The sequence below is a fragment of the Hemiscyllium ocellatum genome, chromosome 36, assembly GCF_020745735.1.
Source record: "Hemiscyllium ocellatum isolate sHemOce1 chromosome 36, sHemOce1.pat.X.cur, whole genome shotgun sequence".
In the NCBI taxonomy this organism is placed as follows: Eukaryota; Metazoa; Chordata; class Chondrichthyes; order Orectolobiformes; family Hemiscylliidae; genus Hemiscyllium; species Hemiscyllium ocellatum.
In genome coordinates, this window is record NC_083436.1 from 31,592,686 (window position 1) to 31,611,835 (window position 19,150).

General features: G+C 41.2%; 1 protein-coding gene across 1 annotated transcript in view; it reads left to right on the forward strand.

Moving 5' to 3' along the window:
• hpse (heparanase) overlaps positions 1 to 19,150 on the forward strand; it is a 38,979-nt gene that overhangs the window by 1,101 nt on the left and 18,728 nt on the right. The window contains exons 2-7 of the mRNA XM_060851351.1: positions 1,080 to 1,225; positions 7,969 to 8,091; positions 8,359 to 8,529; positions 12,810 to 12,984; positions 13,797 to 13,844; positions 17,664 to 17,757. Of these exons, the coding sequence (XP_060707334.1) occupies positions 1,080 to 1,225; positions 7,969 to 8,091; positions 8,359 to 8,529; positions 12,810 to 12,984; positions 13,797 to 13,844; positions 17,664 to 17,757 (757 nt within the window). The remainder of the gene's footprint in view (positions 1 to 1,079; positions 1,226 to 7,968; positions 8,092 to 8,358; positions 8,530 to 12,809; positions 12,985 to 13,796; positions 13,845 to 17,663; positions 17,758 to 19,150) is intronic.

The window sequence follows — 19,150 nt, forward strand, 5'->3', positions numbered from 1 at the left end:
AGAGGCAGGGACACTACCACTGTACCACCAGAGCCCTAATATCAATAGAGAATTTGACTTGTGGTGAATTGCTGATTCTTGATGACATGAGCAAATCATCAAAGAGTTCCCTTTTTTGTTAGTAAACATTGGTATCAAAACAGTTTTAAGACATTATTACCATGATAGCTGTTGTTAGACTGGATTTGTTTCTCTGATGCCAGTCTCTAATTCACACATAGTGTGTGTTCACTTCTTTGGAATTACCCACATTTTATAGCTGAAAATCTATCTTCACCCATGTTGTGTAAACAACAAGCTTCATTTATTCCTTGGCAGCAACTTATTAATTAGTCCAGTGATTAAATCTGCAATTTCTTTACTGGACCGTTAATTTGTATTTTAATTATACACTAGCATAGAAAATGTGAAAAGATGTGAAAAAAAATCAAATGTGGTCAAGCTTGGATTTAGGTTGATTAGTTTTGAACTGGACTCTCTTCCCAGTTATCAGAACGTTGGTTTTGCTGGTTGTACAGTGCTGCAGGCTCGTGAACATGAGTATATCATTTCTCTTGCATACGCACTCATGAGATACGTGTTGCAACACAAAATCAGAAAAATAACTTGAATTTAGACTTAATTGCTATTGCTTCATCATCATTAAGGACAGAGAGAAATGGAGTTATGGATCAGATAAGTTGATGCCTTCTTACTTATCTGGCTATTCAGTTAATCCTCATTAAACCAGATAACTAATACCATTACTTTAGCAATATTTAATGTGATGTGCTACCCAGATTAGATTGAGCCTTCCATTTGCATATAAAGACATCCTCTCAATCTTTGGATTCTGTGTTTAAACTATCATGAAAATGTTCAGTTACATAACCAGTTGCACACAAGTTCTTCCTAAAAGGTGATGCAGCCCATGACTTTATAGATTGCAAGAAAAGCCCAAAGGACTTTGACAATGCTGTTATTGCTACTTTTCTGACTTGGGTGCTTTGTAAGTATGGGTCTATGTGTGATTTTAAAAGGAGAAGCTCACTGTTTGTAGCATTTTGTTATGCAGACCTTGCTTTTTTTTTTACACCTAGATCTCAGAAACTAATCACTTTAGCAAAAGGCTTGTCACCTGGGTACCTGAGATTTGGTGGAACCGGAGCTGATTTTATTTTATTTGAACCAAGTGATCAATTGTCCTTACCACAAGAACATGGCTGGGAATCTTCAAGAATTGAAGGTAAACATTAACCTGATCATAAACTAAACAACATTCTTTATCTTGTGACATTGTCTTTGGATTGAAAGTCATGATACAATTACTAAAAGAACTCTGTGGCCTACCAAAAGTGTTTCACTTTAGAGAGTCATAGAATGATTACAGCTTAGAATGAGATGACTATTTAACCCATTGTGTCCACATCAGCTCTCTCCAAGAACTACTCCACAAATCCTAATCCTCTGTTTTTTCCATGTAGATGTACAAATATTTTCTCTTCAGTTGCTTAGCCTAATACTCTTTCAAAAGCCATAACTGAATCTGTCTCTACCACATTCTCAGACAGTGCATTCCAGCCTAACATTGTAAAAATGTGTTTTCTTCATATTACCTTTTTTTTTGTCAATTACTTTAAGTTGATATTGTCTGGTTCTCAACCTTTCCATCAATGGGAACAGTTTCTTCCTCTCTTCTCTGTCCAGGCCCCACATCACTTCTCAACTGTTGCTTTTCCAAGAAGACTAATCCCAAACTCTTCGATCTATCCTTGTAACTGAAGTCTCTAATTCCTGGAACAGCTCACACAAATCTTTTCTGCTCCCATTGCAATGCCTAGATTTGCCACTTGTCCAGCTTTTAGCCAACCTGGCCATTATCAGTTACTAGATCACGGCATATCTGGTCCAGTACCTCAGTGAAGCACCAAATTAGGTCTCTTCTCATTTCTTTCCCCTTTACAACATCCGACTGGAGCACAGAAAACAAAAGTTGGATTTCACATTTTTTTCTTTCATTCAATTGCACTTGTGCTTTCCAGCTTCACCTTGTGCCATTTGCCATGATGGAACTCTGCATGAAGATGTCATTTCCTCATCCGGTTCTATACAGACCAATGTAGCACATACAGAGAGAAGGAAAGACTTCTGCCTGAGGTCTTCCTGCTGAAGCCAAGTGGGGGTCTGTGTAGTTATTGGACCATCCTGGTCTCTCAAGCATATGTAAATATAGCCTGGTTCAAGTGAAAGATCATTTTGATTTATTTGAATCGAGTGAAAAGCCAATGTTTGTTTGTTTCCTTGATATGCTCTTGTACAGAACTGAACTGCATTCAATGTACTGGTATATTTTATGAATAAAGTATGTTTTGAAATTTAAAAAAGACATTATATGGAGAAGGAATGCTGAAAGAAAGACTATCTGAATCTAAAGATGCTTTGTGATGCAGGTTGTTACTTCCCTAAACTATGAACACTAAAACAGCTCAAAAGCAAATTTTAGTCTTCCTTTGGGCATTCTGCACGTAAAATAAGTGAGTCCCCCCCCCCTCACAAACCACAATTTAGTACCACGAATAAGTAGCATTTACAAATTCAGAATTACAGGACGTTAGGCCACTATTATCTGGTGCTCTGAGTGGATAACAACCCAATTTGAAACTCGATATAACATCTAAATTTTTGTTTGAGTTGTACTATCTTCCTGCCTGTCTGATTTTATTTGTGTGTTCCCCAGCTTTGTTGACGTATCGAGATTGTGGTAACGGTGTTCTAGTGCTTTATACAAAAGGTGCCAATAATTCAACATATCCTTGCCCTAGAACTAGGCAAAGGTGAACCTGTTGCTCGATATAAATTGTAACATTTACGTAGAATGACATGCTTAGACAGTAGCTACCGATTAATTGAAGAGGCTCTTTTCTGGTGGTCCTAAGGGCCAATGTTTTTTTTAAAAAAACACGCGGTCACCCTCTGTTACTGAGTCACACCGGATTTCAAAATTCTCACCAGCACGTCCCAGAAGGCGAGCGTGAATTCAGCGAATCGGCAGTGAATCACATGCTGACTCATCATTTCCCCTCTTTCCTCAGCAGTTGCCTGGAAGGGGCTTGTGATGACAATAAAGCCACGAGACTTTGACATTTCCCCACTTCTGACGGGACATTGAGCTGTTTCGTTGATCATTTTGTCCCATGTTACTCTTCGGTGAAATTGTTATCTGGAGCGGCTGAAGTCGGTCTGGGCTGCATGGACTTCCCCTTTTGCAAGGGGACGCCAATATGAACCTATGGTCCAGCCGCTCTATAATTTCTCCTGCTTTGTTCCATTGCTAGATCTCTGCCTTTGGGCTCATTAACACCAAATTTATGAGTTGAGAGTGTAGAAAGCTCAGTGAAGCATCTGGCAATTATAACATTCTCGTTCAACTGGAATTTAACAAAATCCTCCTCCCGCCCGCCCCCTCGGTTAAAAAAAATCCAAGACGATGGGTGAAGTATTAACTCCCCCAAAATCCATCCAAGTTTATAAGTTAAAATCAGCCCCGGGGTCAATGTGTTTATATGTTAAATCAATCCGTTCTGGGAGGGATTTGGGGGAAAGTAATGTGCTAATAATCCATTATGGGTTAATGCATTAAAATGCAGTTAACTACTTCGGCCACAATGGAAGTGAGTTTCCAACCTCAGCTTAGTTAGCTGGTAGGTCGCTGAACATGCCCCTCTACATCACGTAGCCCCTCTGCATCACGTAGCAACAGTTCAGACGCTGACTCCAGATAACTGAGCAGTGAGACTTCTGCTGTTCCCTGTAAAGTGGAGGTTCATACCCCGAAATTGGGAAGACGGTGCAGTGGTGATCACTGACCTGTTTCTCCCAACCGTATAAATGGGGCATGTAAGTGACAGGAATTTGAATAGTATCTTCAAAACTACTGAATAAACAGAAACCGCTGGGTTTTACTGAAGAGAAGGCTCTACCTTATTTTTTTTGACAAGTAGCTTTAGAGCTCAAAGGTCAACCTTGGAGTGCAGGTTCATAGCTCCTTGAAAGTGGAGTCGCAGGTAGATAGGATAGTGAAGAAGGCATTTGGTATGCTTTCCTATATTGGTCAGAGGATTGAGTACAGGAGTTGTGAGGTCATGTTGAGGCTGTACAGGACATTGGTTAGGCCACTGTTGGAATACTGCGTGCAATTCTGGTCTCCTTCCTATCGGACAGATGTTGTGAAACTTGAAAGGGTTCAGAAAAGATTTACAAGGACGTTGCGAAGGTTGGAGGATTTGAGCTATAGGGAAAGGCTGAACAGGCTGGCGCTGTTTTCCCTGGAGCGTCGGAGGATGAGGGGTGATCTTATAGAGGTTAATAAAATTGAGGGGCATGGATAGGGCAAATAGACAAAGTCTTTTCCCTGGGGTCGGGGAGTCCAGACCTAGAGGGCATAGGTTTAGGGTGAGAGGGGAAAGATACAAAAGAGACCTACGGGCAACTTTTTCACTCAGAGGGTGGTACGTGTATGGCATGAGCTGCCAGAGGATGTGGTGGAGGCTGGTACAATTACAACATTTAAGAGGCATTTGGATGGGTTTATGAATAGGAAGGGTTTGGAGGGATATGGGCTGGGTGCCGGCAGATGGGACTAGATTGGGTTGGGAAACCTGTTTGGCATGGACGGGTTGGACTGAAGGGTCTGTTTCCATGCTGTACATCTCTATGACTCTATGTGTCTATTCACTCCCTCTTCCAACTCACAATGGCAGTAGTGTGTACAAAATATAAGGTGCTCTGCAGCAACTCAGGATTTTAGACCGCAACTTCCAAAACCACAATCTTTGTGAACATGGAATGGCATTGGCAGCAGAAGAATGGGAACATCATTAGCTGCAAGCTCCCCTCCAAGTCTCTGGCCACTATATATCACATTCCTTCACCATCACTGGGTCAAAATCCAGAAACTCTTTTCCCAACATTCCTTCACCCTGGACCTGCATGCACTCGGTAACACAACTGTCTTTAATTTTGTGACAATTTTGCAATAAACTACCAGCTTCTCTTCCCAAACTTCATCTGGATGATATGATATTATGATTAGAACATTATTGATTAGATTAGATTACTTACAGTGCGGAAACGGGCCCTTCGGCCCAACAAGTCCACACCGACCCACCGAAGCGCAACCCACCCATACCCCTGATGTGTACACACTGGCTGCTGGTTTGCCATAAATACAGGACAAGATGCTGGCACAAGTGCCTGGATACTAAAACAGGTTTTGTTAATTCTTTACTAAATTAAAGGAGTGGACTTTTTAAAATTTCACTCTCTTTTGTTCTTTTACCATCCAAGCCACGATCTCCCCACCTGCAATTAAGTACTAACTGATCTTTATTAATACTTCTGTTGCAAAGATCAGTGCATTCAATTTTTTTTAAGTTTTAAAATGGCTATTTCCTTTCTCAAAGGAAGTAATGTTATTTTTACATCCCCTCTGGGAGTTAACATTAAGTCTTGAGCCTCTTCTAAAAAGAACTGAGGCTCTCTTCTGTTCTTGATGCTGTACTATGCAGACTAAATAAACCTTCTGAGTTATTTGCATGGAATGTCTTACTAGCTGTACTTTCCTTGAAATAATCGGTTTACAACTGCAGTGTAGCCGTCTGAAACATGGTTGCTTGTAATCTTAGTCTTTGCTGTGTAATCTCCTCTCTGAAGAGCGTTTTAATTTTTAAATGTATGTTGTTCCATTAAGATGCTCCAGACAGGGTGGAGGCTCTGTGTTGGTTTGTGTGGGTGTGTGGGAGGGGAGTGTGAGGAAGATTAATCTCAAGAAACACTAACACAGGCACACAATCCTGGGTGAAATGAAGACCAAAAAAAAATGCATTCAGTAAATATTGATCTTGGAGCCCTTAGTCTGTGTATTTGATGTGTTTGTGTACACAGCAAGGAAGTACCTGTCTGTAAGTGTCTTCCCTACTGAACCTTCAAACTGGTCACGATGGTGGGAACCTTGATTTCACAATTGGGTCCTGAGAGGGAAATATAGGGAAGGGTTAAGGGAATGAATGAATGAAGTGGTTTGTTGATCATGGGTTTCTAAGCGTCTTCCAGTTCTTTACTGATACTCTTAGGATGTGGATATAGATTTAAATATTTTGATTTTCTGCATTTTATTTTATTTTATTTTAGGGCGGCACGGTGGCACAGTGGTTAGCACTGCTGCCTCACAGCGCCTGTAGACCCGGGTTCAATTCCCGACTCAGGCGACTGACTGTGTGGAGTTTGCACGTTCTCCCCGTGTCTGCGTGGGTTTCCTCCGGGTGCTCCGGTTTCCTCCCACAGTCCAAAGATGTGCGGGTCAGGTGAATTGGCCAAGCTAAATTGCCCGTAGTGTTAGGTAAGGGGTAAATGTAGGGGTATGGGTGGGTTGCGCTTCGGCGGGTCGGTGTGGACTTGTTGGGCCGAAGGGCCTGTTTCCACACTGTAAGTCTAATCTAAAAGTGCCACATGTTTGATATGAGAACCTTCCTCTTCCCGTTCTTATGTTCCACTTTCAACTTGCTTGAGTCAGTGGGCTCATTTGCAGCTGTGATCTCCAGCATCTGCAGACCTCATTTTTTACTCAGATTTTAAATTACCTGCATAGACGTGCTTTATGATTGAGATTATATGATATTAGTACTGATATGCCTGTGTGCATTAATCTGTTTGCTATTAACAGTTGTGTCTTCATTCTAACTGCAGAGGGAATCTATAGAATCTGTACAGTGTGGAAACAGGCCATTTGGCCCAACAAGACCACACCCACTCTCCAAAGAGCATTCCACCCAGACTCTTTCCCACCCCCAACCCCCCCCATCCTATCGCTGCACCTCCCATAGCAAATTCACCTAACATACACTTCCCTGGACACTATGGGCAATTTAGCATGGCCAATTCACCTAACTGCACATATTTGGACTGTGGGAGGAAACCGGAGCATCTGGAGGAACCCCATGCAGATGTGGGGAGAATGTGCAAATGTCTCACAGACGGTCACCCACGGCTGGGTCTGAGCCTGGGTCCCTGGCGCTGTGAGGCAGCAGTGCTAACCCCTCGGCCACCATGCCGTTCCTGAGGCGAAATGGGGTGGAGCTTGTGTGATATTAAAGCTGTGTTTAAAGTCTGAACTAAACCGTGTCCAATGTTTAAAATAATCTTTCCTCCCCATTAGCTTCAAATTGGGCTTCCAGTTATAATCTGGGATTCGATTTTAAAGATTTTTTTTAAACATCCAACCCCTCTCCAGCTCTCCCTGTCAGAATAAGTGACATCTTGTTATCTGAGACAATAAAAATGTCAAGGGACTGTGAGCCTGTGTCCTGGGATTTCATATGTTAACCTTCACCCACCCACCAGTCATTGGGGGTTTGCATGTTTATATAATGGTTAATATATTCCATGAAATCCACTGATCATTTCTGATGAATTAAAATATTAACCATTTGCAGTTGATACCTGCAGTATATTTTTAACTGCATTCCATTAACCGGTCTGAGTAGTTGCCTTATGAACACCTACCATGATTTTTAAAGTCTTCATTCAGGGGATGTGGCTTCGTTGGCTCGGCCACCATTTAACACTCATCTCATGCTTGTCCTCTCATCTAAATTATCAGAGGCGCAATCTTTTAAGGGACCAATAACTCTGTTAAAATGGCAGAGAAATTTGATTATTAAAATGCCAACACAACGTAATAAGTTGTTGGAAGGGAGCCCATAAAGGGTTCAGGGTGTGGGGTGGGGGATGGGGTGGTGTTGGTGTGTGGTGCACTGAAGGTTTCATTTGAGTCCCAACTTCTGATACCACTGTGGAAGTTGTGAAATTTCAGATATTTTCTCTGAATGGTGAGCAGGAACTGGTGATGGAAATACAAATTTATATGCATCTTTTGGCGAGGACCCTTTCCAGTATTAGGACTGACCATTTCTTTGCTTAATCTCCTGGTAGGTACTTGTCTCAACACAATTCCTGATGACGTAGAGAAGTACCTGACACATCTCTTGGCCTTGCAAGCTCCTGTCATTCTGAAAGAGCAATTCCAACGAGACTTTAAAAACATTACTATTTCAGGTAATCTTAGAATTTTATAATATTGTGAGGCAAAATCTGCATCGTGATATCAACGTTGTGAGAAGACTGGTTTTTCTCACCATTTTAAACTTAGTGTTAGGACCCTTATTTTTCCAGAGATTGAGCGGAACCCTTGAAGTCTCAGTGACTGCCATGCAGTGAGTAAATTGATTGTAATGCTGAACAATGCACCATTATCATGTAAGTGGAGTGTGTCAGCACAAGTATACAACGTGATCTAAAATTGATTTTTTTTTTAACTTGCAGAAAGGTCTGTGGACATCTTGTACAGTTTTGCAAACTGCTCTGGGCTTCACTTAATCTTTGGTCTCAATGCCTTATTGAGGAAAAAACAAGCATGGGACAGTTCAAACGCTCAAAAGCTTCTGCAGTACTGCGCAATGAGAAAATATAATATGTCCTGGGAACTTGGAAATGGTAGGTTAATACTGACTTTTATCAGAGAAAGGGAGGCATAAATAATTTAAAATATTCTCTTTGAAAAAGCTATAAAAATTATTTATAAAGTCCATGTTCCAATGTATATTAGTTACTTAGGTAAAGAGATTGGGAGCAATCTATCTATGATGGTAGGTGGGATGGCACCGAAGGTGTGAGGAGGACAAGAAAATAAGTCAAAGAGATAGATACAGGTTAAATGTACAGACAACAAATTGGCAGATAAAGCATAATGTGACAAAGTATGAATTTAATTCACTTTGGTAACAAGAATATGAAAGCAAAGGATTTTTCAAAAGATATGAAACTTCTAAATTTTGATGTTCAGAAAGTCTTGTGATGTGTATGGGGGATCACATGGAATTAGCTTGCAGGAACCACAAGCAATTAGAAAGTCAAATGACATGTTGGCCTTTATTACAATGGGAATAAGTCTTGCTAAAATTGAGGAGGTGATGGCCTTGTTGCTAGTAACAGTCGCTAGATTTTTAATCCAGAGCGAAACTGAGTACTGCAGATGCTGGAGATCAGAATCAAGAGTGTGGTGCTGGAAAAGCCCAGCAGGTCAGGCAGCATCCGAGAAGCAGGAAAATTGAGTTTTCGGGCAAAAGCTTTCATCAGGAATGAGGCTGGGAACCTTGGAGTTGGGTTCTAGCCATTGGGTGGTAAAGGAGTGATAATGGAGGAGGCCCAGGACCTGTATGTCCTTGGCGGAGTTGGGGTGGTGGTGTTGAAGTCTTCGGCCATGGGGCATGGGGTTGATTGGTGCAGGTATCCTGGAGACATTCTCTGAAGCACTCTGCTGAACACTTCAACCCAGAGCCTGGAGGAAGAACGCCTCATCTTCCGCCTTGGGACCCTCCAACCCATTGGCATCAATGTGGATTTCACCAGTTTCCTCATTTCCCCCCCCCCCACCTTATCCCAGTTCCAATCTTCCAGCTCAGCACCATCTTCATGACCTGTCCTACCTGTACATCTTCCTTCCCACCTATCTGCTCCACCCACCCCTCCAAACTATCACCTTTACCCCCCACCTCCATCCACCTATTGCACTCTCAACTACCTTCTCCCCTCCCCCAGCCCCACCCTCCTCCCATTTATCTCTCCACCCCGAGGCTCCCAGCCTCATTCCTGATGAAGGGCTTTTGCCCGAAACGTCAAGGCTCCTGCTTCTCTAATGCTGCCTGACCGGTTGTGCTTTTCCAGCACCACACTCTTGACCAATAATCCAGGTGTCAGACCATAGAATAGTTCCTAAAGATTAGAGGGTAGGTAATGTAACTCCTCTACTTTAAAGAGGAGAGAGAAAGCAGGGAATTATAGACTCATGAGTCTGATATAGGTAGGGGAGACAATGCTAGAGTCCATCATTAAGGACTTTATAGCAAAGCACTTAGAAAACAGTGGTCAAATCAGGCATAGTCAGTATGGATTTACAAAATGGAAGTCATGCAAACTGGAATTCTTCAAGGATGCAACTAGTAGAGTTTATCAGGGGACCCACTGGATATGGTTTAGACCATAGACCATAAGATGTAGGAACAGAATTAAATCATTCGGCCCATCAAGTCTGCTCCATTGTTAGATCAGGGCTGACATGTTTCTCAAAACCATTCTCCTGCCGCCTTTCCAATTCCTTTACTAATCAAGAAACATCTGTCTCTGTCATAAATACACTCAAAATTTGGCCTCCACAGCCCTCTGCAGTAGTGAATTCCACAGACTCGCCACCCTCTGGCTGAAGAAATTCCTGTTCATCTCAGTTCCAACAGGTTGTCCCTTCACTCTGAGGCAGTGCCTCTGCTTCTAGTCTCTCCTATTAGTGGAAATATCTTCCCCACATTCATTCTATCTAGGCCTCTCAGTATTTTGTAAGTTTCAATGAGATTCTGCCCTCATCCTTTTAAATTCTACTGATATAGAACCACAGTCCTCAAATGCTCCTCATACGATAGACATGTTTACCTCTGGCACATTCATGTAAATCTCCTCTGGATCTCCTCCAATACCAGTACATCCTTCCTTAGATATGGAGCCCAGAAATGATTGCAATATTCCTAGTGTGGTCTGTCCAGAACTTTATATAGTCTCAGCAGTGTATCTCTGCTCTTGGATTATCAGAAAACATTCAACAAAATCCCACATAAAAGATTATTGTGCAAAATAAATGCACATGGTATTGGGAATAATGTATTGATTTGGGTAGAAAATTGGTTAGCAGGTAGGAAAAAGAGTAAACCCTTTTGTGAATGGCAGGCACTGATTAGTGGGGTATCACAGGGATCAGGAGTGGGATTCCACTTATTACCAATATTTGTTAATGATTTAGATGAGGGAACTAAATGTAATATCTCCAAATTTGCAGATGACACAAAGATGGGTGGAAGGGTGGTCTGTGAAGAGGGTGCCGGGATGTTGCAGTGTGATTTAGATAGGCTGAGTGAATTGACAAATGCATGGCAGATGCAGTATGTTGTGGATGAATGTGAGGTTATCCACTTTGATAGCCAAAGTAGGAAGGCAGACTATAATTTGAATCATTGTAAATTGAGAGAGGGGAATGTTCAACAAGACCTGGGTGTCCTCATGCACCAGTCGTGAGAGTATTCTGACAGGTTCAGCAGGCAGTAAAGAAAGCAAATATACGTTGACCTTCAAAGCCAGACGATACAAACAAGGATAACTTGCTGCAATTATACATTGCATTGGTGAGGTTGCATTTGGACTCTTTATCTGAGGAAGGATGTTCTTGCTATGGATGGAGTGCAAGAAAAGTTTACCAAGTTGATTCCTGAAATAGCAAGATTGACATATGAGGAGAGATTGTATTGGTTAGGACTGTAATCACTGGAGTTTTGAAGAATGAGGAGGGATCTCATAGAAACCTATTAAATTCTAACAGGAATTGACCGTTTTGGTGCACATGTTCCCAATGATGGGGAGGTCCAGAATCAGAGGCCATAGCTGAGGATAAAGGATAAACCTTTTAGGACTGAGATGAGGAGAAATCTCTTTACCTAGATAGTGGTGAGCCTATGGAATTCACTACCACAGAAAGTGATTGAGACCAAAACAATATGTGTTTTCAACTAAGTGGATATAGCTCTTGTGGTTAAAAGGATCAAGGGATAATGGGGGCAGGTCAGGATTAGGATATAGATTTTAATGATCAGCCATGATTAAATTGAATGATCAAATTGTTCACTCCTGCTTCTATCTTCTATGCTTGCATGTCATTTTCTGGGGACCTGTGTTCAAACCCACCGGAGCAGATGTTGGAATCTGAATTCCATGAAAATCTGAAACTTAGAGTCCAATGACCAGCTTGAAACTATGGTCAGTTTTTGGGGGATAATCCATCTGGTCCACTAATGTACTATAGGAAAGGAAATGTCATTTTGCCTAGTCTGGTTTACATGTGACTTCAGAACTATAACAGTGTGCCCTCTGGGCAATTAAGGATAGGCAAAAAGTACTGGCCTAGCCAGTGACACCCACATCCTGTGAATAAATAAAAAAGAATTGCACAGGGCTTTGAGACCACACCTATAATAAACAAAAAAGGTTAGCATTCAGGTACAGCAAGTAATTAGGAAATAACACTTGTGCTCCTACTTCTTATACTTGTTTGCACAGCTTTTGTCTCCCTGTGTAACAAAAGAGAAACTTGCAGTCGAGGAAGTGTCCTGAAAGTTCACTCGCTTGAGTCTTGGAATGAGAGGGTTGAACCACAGTGATAGACTGAGTAAACTGGATCTATACTCTGCAGTTTAGAAGAATAGGAGGTGAGCTCATTAACGCTAACAGAATTCTGAAGAGGTTTAACTGAGAGGTTTGTTTCCACTGACTGGATGGTCTAGAATATGTGGCCCTGGTCTCAGAATAAGGGGTCAACCATTAAAATTTGGATCTCTCTACCCCAGAGGGTGTTAAAGTAAATGGCTGATACTCAAGCAATAAATGTATAGGTACTCAACAAAATGTTTGATTTACTCAGCTCTCACTGATGATCTAGTTTAAAGAAGCTGCTGCTACCAGTTGTTTGCATTTCACATCAGTGTGCTCTTCCTATGAGCCACATAAACTAAGTCAAAAGTTGGAAATGGTCAGTTGATAGGGTGCTTTTCACTGAAACCTTGAATCTAATTAGTTCTGTGGAAATGGACATGTGACCAGACGACATACAAGGACACAGAATTCAGAGTGGACAAAATGCAACCTTATTAATCTGTTCTTTCTTTATCTTGTTTTCACAGAGCCCAACAGTTTTAGAAAGAAGGCTCACATAAAAATTCATGGCTCGCAGCTTGGACAAGACTTTGAGCATTTGTATAATCTGCTGCACACATTCAAGAGCTTCAACCACTCTGGACTCTATGGACCTGATATTGGACAGCCTGGGAAACAAGCGATAATCACCTTGCTGAAAGGGTTGAGTTCTCTGTCAGTTTTGCAAATATCTGCTCCAGGAGCAATGCCCCCATGACTATTAGTTACCAGAGGTTTTACTCACTATTAATAACTCCAATCAGATAGCATGTAGAAAAGGAACCTCCATGGTAGGATCTCAAGATTTTTGCCTATTGGGCCAATTTAGAGACTTTGGAATAAAGAACAGAAATAATTTACCTATATTCAATTTCATGTTGATAGAACATACCAATGTTTGCTATAGCGGAGTAAATACTGATGTAGTGTTGTCACTGTGGTAATGTAGTAAGATCCTAGATACAGCAGTGATACAACTAACCAGTGATAAAGCTTGAGTAACAAATATTTACAAACCCATTGAGAAAACTGACCTGGCTCCTCTTCAGATAGTACTTTGTGGTCATTTACGTCCACCTGACAGAGCAGGTAGTTTTACCTGAAAATAATATTTAGGCTCATAGATTGGGCTAGGCAAGATGACTAATATTCTTTGCGCATCAGATCTGTTTGTGATTGAGTCTGTTAATATACTTTGGAAACATTTTCAACTGTATTGTTAGAACAGTTTCCACAAATGTAACAAAAGAATTTCCATTATCTGATAATAAATCTTTATGACTTAAGGAAGGTGCTGTGTCAGTTTAGACTGACAACACAGTAATACAAACCTTCCTGCCAAGCTGGGGAAAGGATCAATTTGTATGTCTTTTTCTTGGTCCATAGTTTGGGTTTGAAATGGCCAGAAATTCTGAGATTGTTTTGTTCCAAAGTGATCTTTTAATTAACAATATTTTCCCTGATTTTACCCTTAGATTTCTTAAAACTGGAGGGAATGTCCTCAGTGCAATCACCTGGCACCAGTAGGTAACTTTTTTTTGTACTGATGATGATAAGTTCATTTGTAAAAGGTTCTGAAAAAGTTAACAGTAAGCTATATTGAGTTCCACCCTCTATCGGATGTGTCACAGTCTTTGGGTGGAGATGGTTGAGGTGAGCAAGAGTACACAAAAGAAAAAAATGTGCTCTGTACAGCTCCCAGGATTGTTTAGTCATTTTGGCTAGCAAGTTACGGAACCTGTAAGACAAGTGTCTCATATAGAGTCATGGAGTAACATAGAATGGAAATGGACCATTTGGTCCAATTCTCCATGATGACCAGAAATTCTAAATTGATCCAGTCCCATTTACCAGAATCTGGCCCTTATCTCTCTAAACCCTATCTATTCATGTACCCATTCAATGCCTTGTAAATGTTGGAATTGTACCTGCCTCCATCACTCCTCTGGTAGCTCATTCCATAAAAGCCCCACCCTCTGCAAGAAAATGTTGCCTCTCAGGTTGCTTTTAAATCTTTTCCCTCTCACCTTAAACCTAGGCCCTCTAGTTTTGGACTCCTCTACCCTGGAAAAGACCTCAGCTACTCACTGTCATGCTGCTTATAATTTTAGGAACTTCTATAAAGTCACCCCTCAGCCTCTGATGCTCCAGTGCATAAAACTCCAGCCTGTTCAGCCTCTCCCTATAGTTCAAACCTTCCAGTCCCAGCAATATCCTTGTCAATCTTTTCTGAACCCTTTCAAGTTTAACAACACCTTTCCTATAGCAGGGAGCTCAGAACTGAATGCAGTATAACGCTGCACCAATGTCCTATAAAGCCGTAATACGACATCCAAACTCCTATGGTCAATGCACTGACCAATAAAGGCAAGTGTACCAAACTCCTCCTTCACCACCCTAACTACCTGCAACTCCACTTTGAAGGAATTACGCAGCCTAGGTCTCTCTGTTCATGCTCAATGGTCTACAGTTCCCTGGCTTTTCCTTAATTAATGGCACTACATTAGCCACCCTCCATTCTTCCAGCGCCTCATCCATGGCTGTCAATGATACAAATATCTCAGCAAGGATTCCAGCAATCTCTTCCTCACCATCTAATAATTAGATAAACTCTAGATCTTCATTGAAAAAGGTGAATCAGTGTTAGCAAGCCACACAAACCAGAACACCACATGCTGATGTCTGAAAATACAATATGGTACCATTAATAGTATTATGAAGAATCCAAAGCCCACCTAACGTGACAGTAGCATGCTGAAATACATTACTATAAAATTGAAGCAGTTTTGATAAAGACAAACAGAATTTTCAGATATGGCAGGAGCCAGGGAGTGAGGTTTGGTGCCCTTACTGGACACTGAGGGAGTATTCCCCTCCATTGGAGTTGGCAAGAGTGAAAATAATTGGTTGTGTTAGTCTTAGAGAGAAATTTATCAATTTCTGTTTTGAACTTATTCATTGACTGAGCTGCCACACCCCTTTGGGGTAGAGAATTCCAAAAATTCATGATCATCTGAGTGAAAAAGTTCCTCCTCATCTCATTCCTAAATGGTTTGGCTTTTATTCTGAGATTGTCTCCAGCTAGAGGGAACATTTTTTCTGCATCTCCTCCGTATATTCCTTTAAGCATCTCTTTGGTTTTGTTGAGATTGCCTCTCATTCTTCTAAACTTTGGAGAATACAAGTTCAGTTTCCTCAATCTCTCCTCAAAGGGCAATCCCACCAACTGAGGACTCAGTCTGTGAACACCTGCTGCATTCCCTCTTGGTCAAGTATATCCTTCTTTGAGTAAGGGGACCAGAAGTGTGCACAATACTCCAGATGCAGGTTCATTAATTGTTCTATACAGTTTAAATGAGACTTTTTTGCTCCTGTATTGTTATCCTCTTGCAGTAAAGTCAAACGTACCATTTACCTTCTAGCTTACAGTCTGTCTGCATGTTAGGTTTTGGTGACTTATGAACAAGGTCACTTAGGTTCCTTTGGAAATCAAATCTTTGCAGTTGCTCACCATTTTAAAAATGCTCCACACTTCTATTCCTAATAACATCTGTGATGTTAGTGTTTTCCACATTCACCTTGACAACTGTATGAAGTTTTGGGAACTGATCCAAATAGGAAATGGCCTGGCCTCGCAATACGGATTGGCCTTTAGTACTTTGAGGAGAGATTGTGGGCATTTTGAAATAAATACACAACATCGAGATAATGTTATTGAGGTATTTAAGATCGTGATCGTTGATCAGTTCCTCTGCAATCTGGTTATAGTTTATTTTAATGCAAGCCAAATATCAGAGGACGCATTCTCAAAGATTAAATGAGGAGGTCAATACAGGGGATCCATGATTTATGAATGTCTGGTTTAGCTTGTACCACCAAGTATGATCTCGTACAAGATGTAATTTTAAGGATCTGACCTACAAATATTTCCTGTACTCATGAATGGCTGCTTTATATTGTTGTTGTTTTCTGACTTGCTCACAAATTGACTTGCAAACAGACTCCAGATTAAACCTGTTCACAACTTGTAGACACTCTGTACACACTTACAAAACTGTAACATTGTACACAGAAACTTGATGAATATATGCAATGGCTAGGATGTAGATGTGGATGCAGCTATAAATTTTGGAAATGATTTATACATTTTTGGCTAATAGGGGTATTGAAGGACGTGAGATAAAAAGTGGGACTTAGAAATTTGTAAACGTTTGTGACCATCCTGATGAATAGATAGAGGTTCTTTAAAGTGCATTGTTCAATTTTCCAAAGGGTAATAGAAAATAATTTGGGGAAAGGGAAAGAGATATTGTTTAAATACGTGCGTTCTGGCTACCAGAACAGAATAGAGTCATAGAGATGTACAGCACAGAAACAGACTGTTTGGTCCAACCTGTCCATGACCAGGTATCCCAACCCCATCTAGTTCCATCTGCCTGCACCGGGTCTATATTCCTCCAAACCCTTCTTATTTATTTACCCATCCAGATGCCTTTTAAATGTTGCAATTGTACTAGACTCCTCCACTTCCTCTGGCAGCCCATTCCATACATGCACCATCCTCTGCATCAAACAAGTTGCCCCTTAGCTCTCTTTTATATCTTTCCAGTCTCACCCTAAACCTATACCCTCTAGTTCTGGACTCCCCAACCCCAGGGAAAATACGTTGTCTATTTACCCTGTCCATGTGCCTCATGATTTTATAAACCTCTATAAGGTCACCCCTCAGCCTCCAATGCGCCAGGGGAAAACAGCCCCAGCCTATTCAGCTTCTGCCTATAACTCAAATCCTCCAACCCTGGCAACATCCTTGTCAATCTTTTCTGAACCCTTTCAAGTTTCACAACATCTTTCCGATAGGAAGGAGACCAGAATTGCATGCAATATTCCAACAGTGGGCTAACCAATGTCCTGTACAATGCAACATGACCTCCCAACTCCTGTACTCAATACTCTGACCAATAAAGGAAAGCATACCAAACGCAGCCTTCACTATCCTATCTACCTGCAACAATGTCTCTTTGTTCAGCAATGCTCCCTAGGACCTTACCATTAAGGTGTATAAGTCCTCCTAAGATTTGCTTTCCCAAAATGCAGCACCACGCATTTATCTGAATTAAACTCCAGCTGCCACTTCTCAGCCCATTGACCCATCTGGAAATGAAGCAGTTCACACTCACCATCTTCGTTTTAATTTAGTTTCATCAATGCAATTAAACTGTGCTGATGAAAAGGTCTAAGTATGCAACTTTATGTAATTATGTTCAAGCATTCACTGGATTGAGTAGCTAACATTCTTTGAAATACATGCAGTATCAATAATATGCTTCATCATTTGCCAGTTATTACCTGAATGGGCGGACTGCATCACTGAAGGACTTCCTGAACCCTCAGGTGTTGGACAGCCTTATTCTTAAAATTAATCAAATTTTTGAGGTAAGCAGACTTTTGTGTAATAAAGTCCATGTCTTTTTATTTTTCTCGATTTTTGATTTATCATAAAATCCCTATCGTGTGGAAACAGGTCAGATTACAACAGGATCTTGACCAAATGGGCCAATGGGCTAAGAAGTGGCAGATGTAGTTTAATTCAGATAAATGAGAGGTGCTGCATTTTGGGAAAGCAAATCATAGCAGGACTTATACACTTAATGGTAAGGTCCTGAGGAGTGTTGCTGAACTAAGAGATCTTGGAGTGCAGTTTCATAGCTCCTTGAAAGTGGAGTCGCAGGTAGATAGGATAGTGAAGAAGGCATTTGGTATCCTTTCTTTTATTGGTCAGAGTACTGAATACAGGAGTTGGGAAGTCATGTTGCGGCTGTACATGACGTTGGTTAGGCCACTGTTGGAATATTGCGTGCAATTCTGGTCTCCTTCCCATCAGAAAGATGTTGTGAAACTTGAAAGGGTTCAGAAAAGATTGACAAGGATGTTGCCAGGTTGGAAGATTTGAGCTACAGGGAGAGGCTGAACAGGCTGGGGCTGTTTTCCCCTGGAGCGTCGGAGGCTGAGGGGTGACCTTCTAGAGGTTTATAAAATTATGAGGGGCATGGATACGATAAATAGACAAAGTCTCTTCTCGGGGGTGGGGGAGTCCAGAACTAGAGGGCATAGGTTTAGGGTGAGAGGGGAAAGGTATATAGAGACCTAAGGGGCAACCTTTTCACGCAAAGGGTGGTACATGTTTGGAATGAGTTGCCAGAGAAAGTGGTGGAGGCTGGTATGATTGCAACATTTAAAAGGCAACTGGATGGGGATATGATTAGGAAGGGTTTGGAGGGATATGGGCCGGGTGCTGGCAAGTGGGATTAGATTGAGTTGGGATATCTGGTCGCCATGGACGAGTTGGATAGAAGGATCTTTCCATGCTGTACATCTCTTTGACTCTCTGACTCTAACAATTACTGTAAATTGTTATTTTTAACTCATAAATCAAAGCACCTTAAGTTGTGAACCAGTCGCTCTGGCCATCCCCTTCCAAATAGAGTTCACCAAACAACAAGTCCTGAGAAGCCAAAAAGGATCATTTCCGTGAATCCTATGATCAAGGACCATTTGAATAGCCACCCTAGTTTCCCTCTCCACCTCTAACACCCATTTCTTTTTGTCTGTGTCTGTCTGCATATGTGTGTCAGGTGAGTTTTGTAAGGGGGTTAGAGTTTTAACTAGTAGAGTTAAACGTCAAGAATTCATAATTATTTACCTGTGGCTGAAATCTATTTGTAATAAATAGCATTTCTTGTTAAGTTGAAAAGACTGGTCTATGCTATCTAGCAACCTGGGATTAAAAGACAGGTAAATTAGAGAATTTTGTGTTTTTCTATAAAAT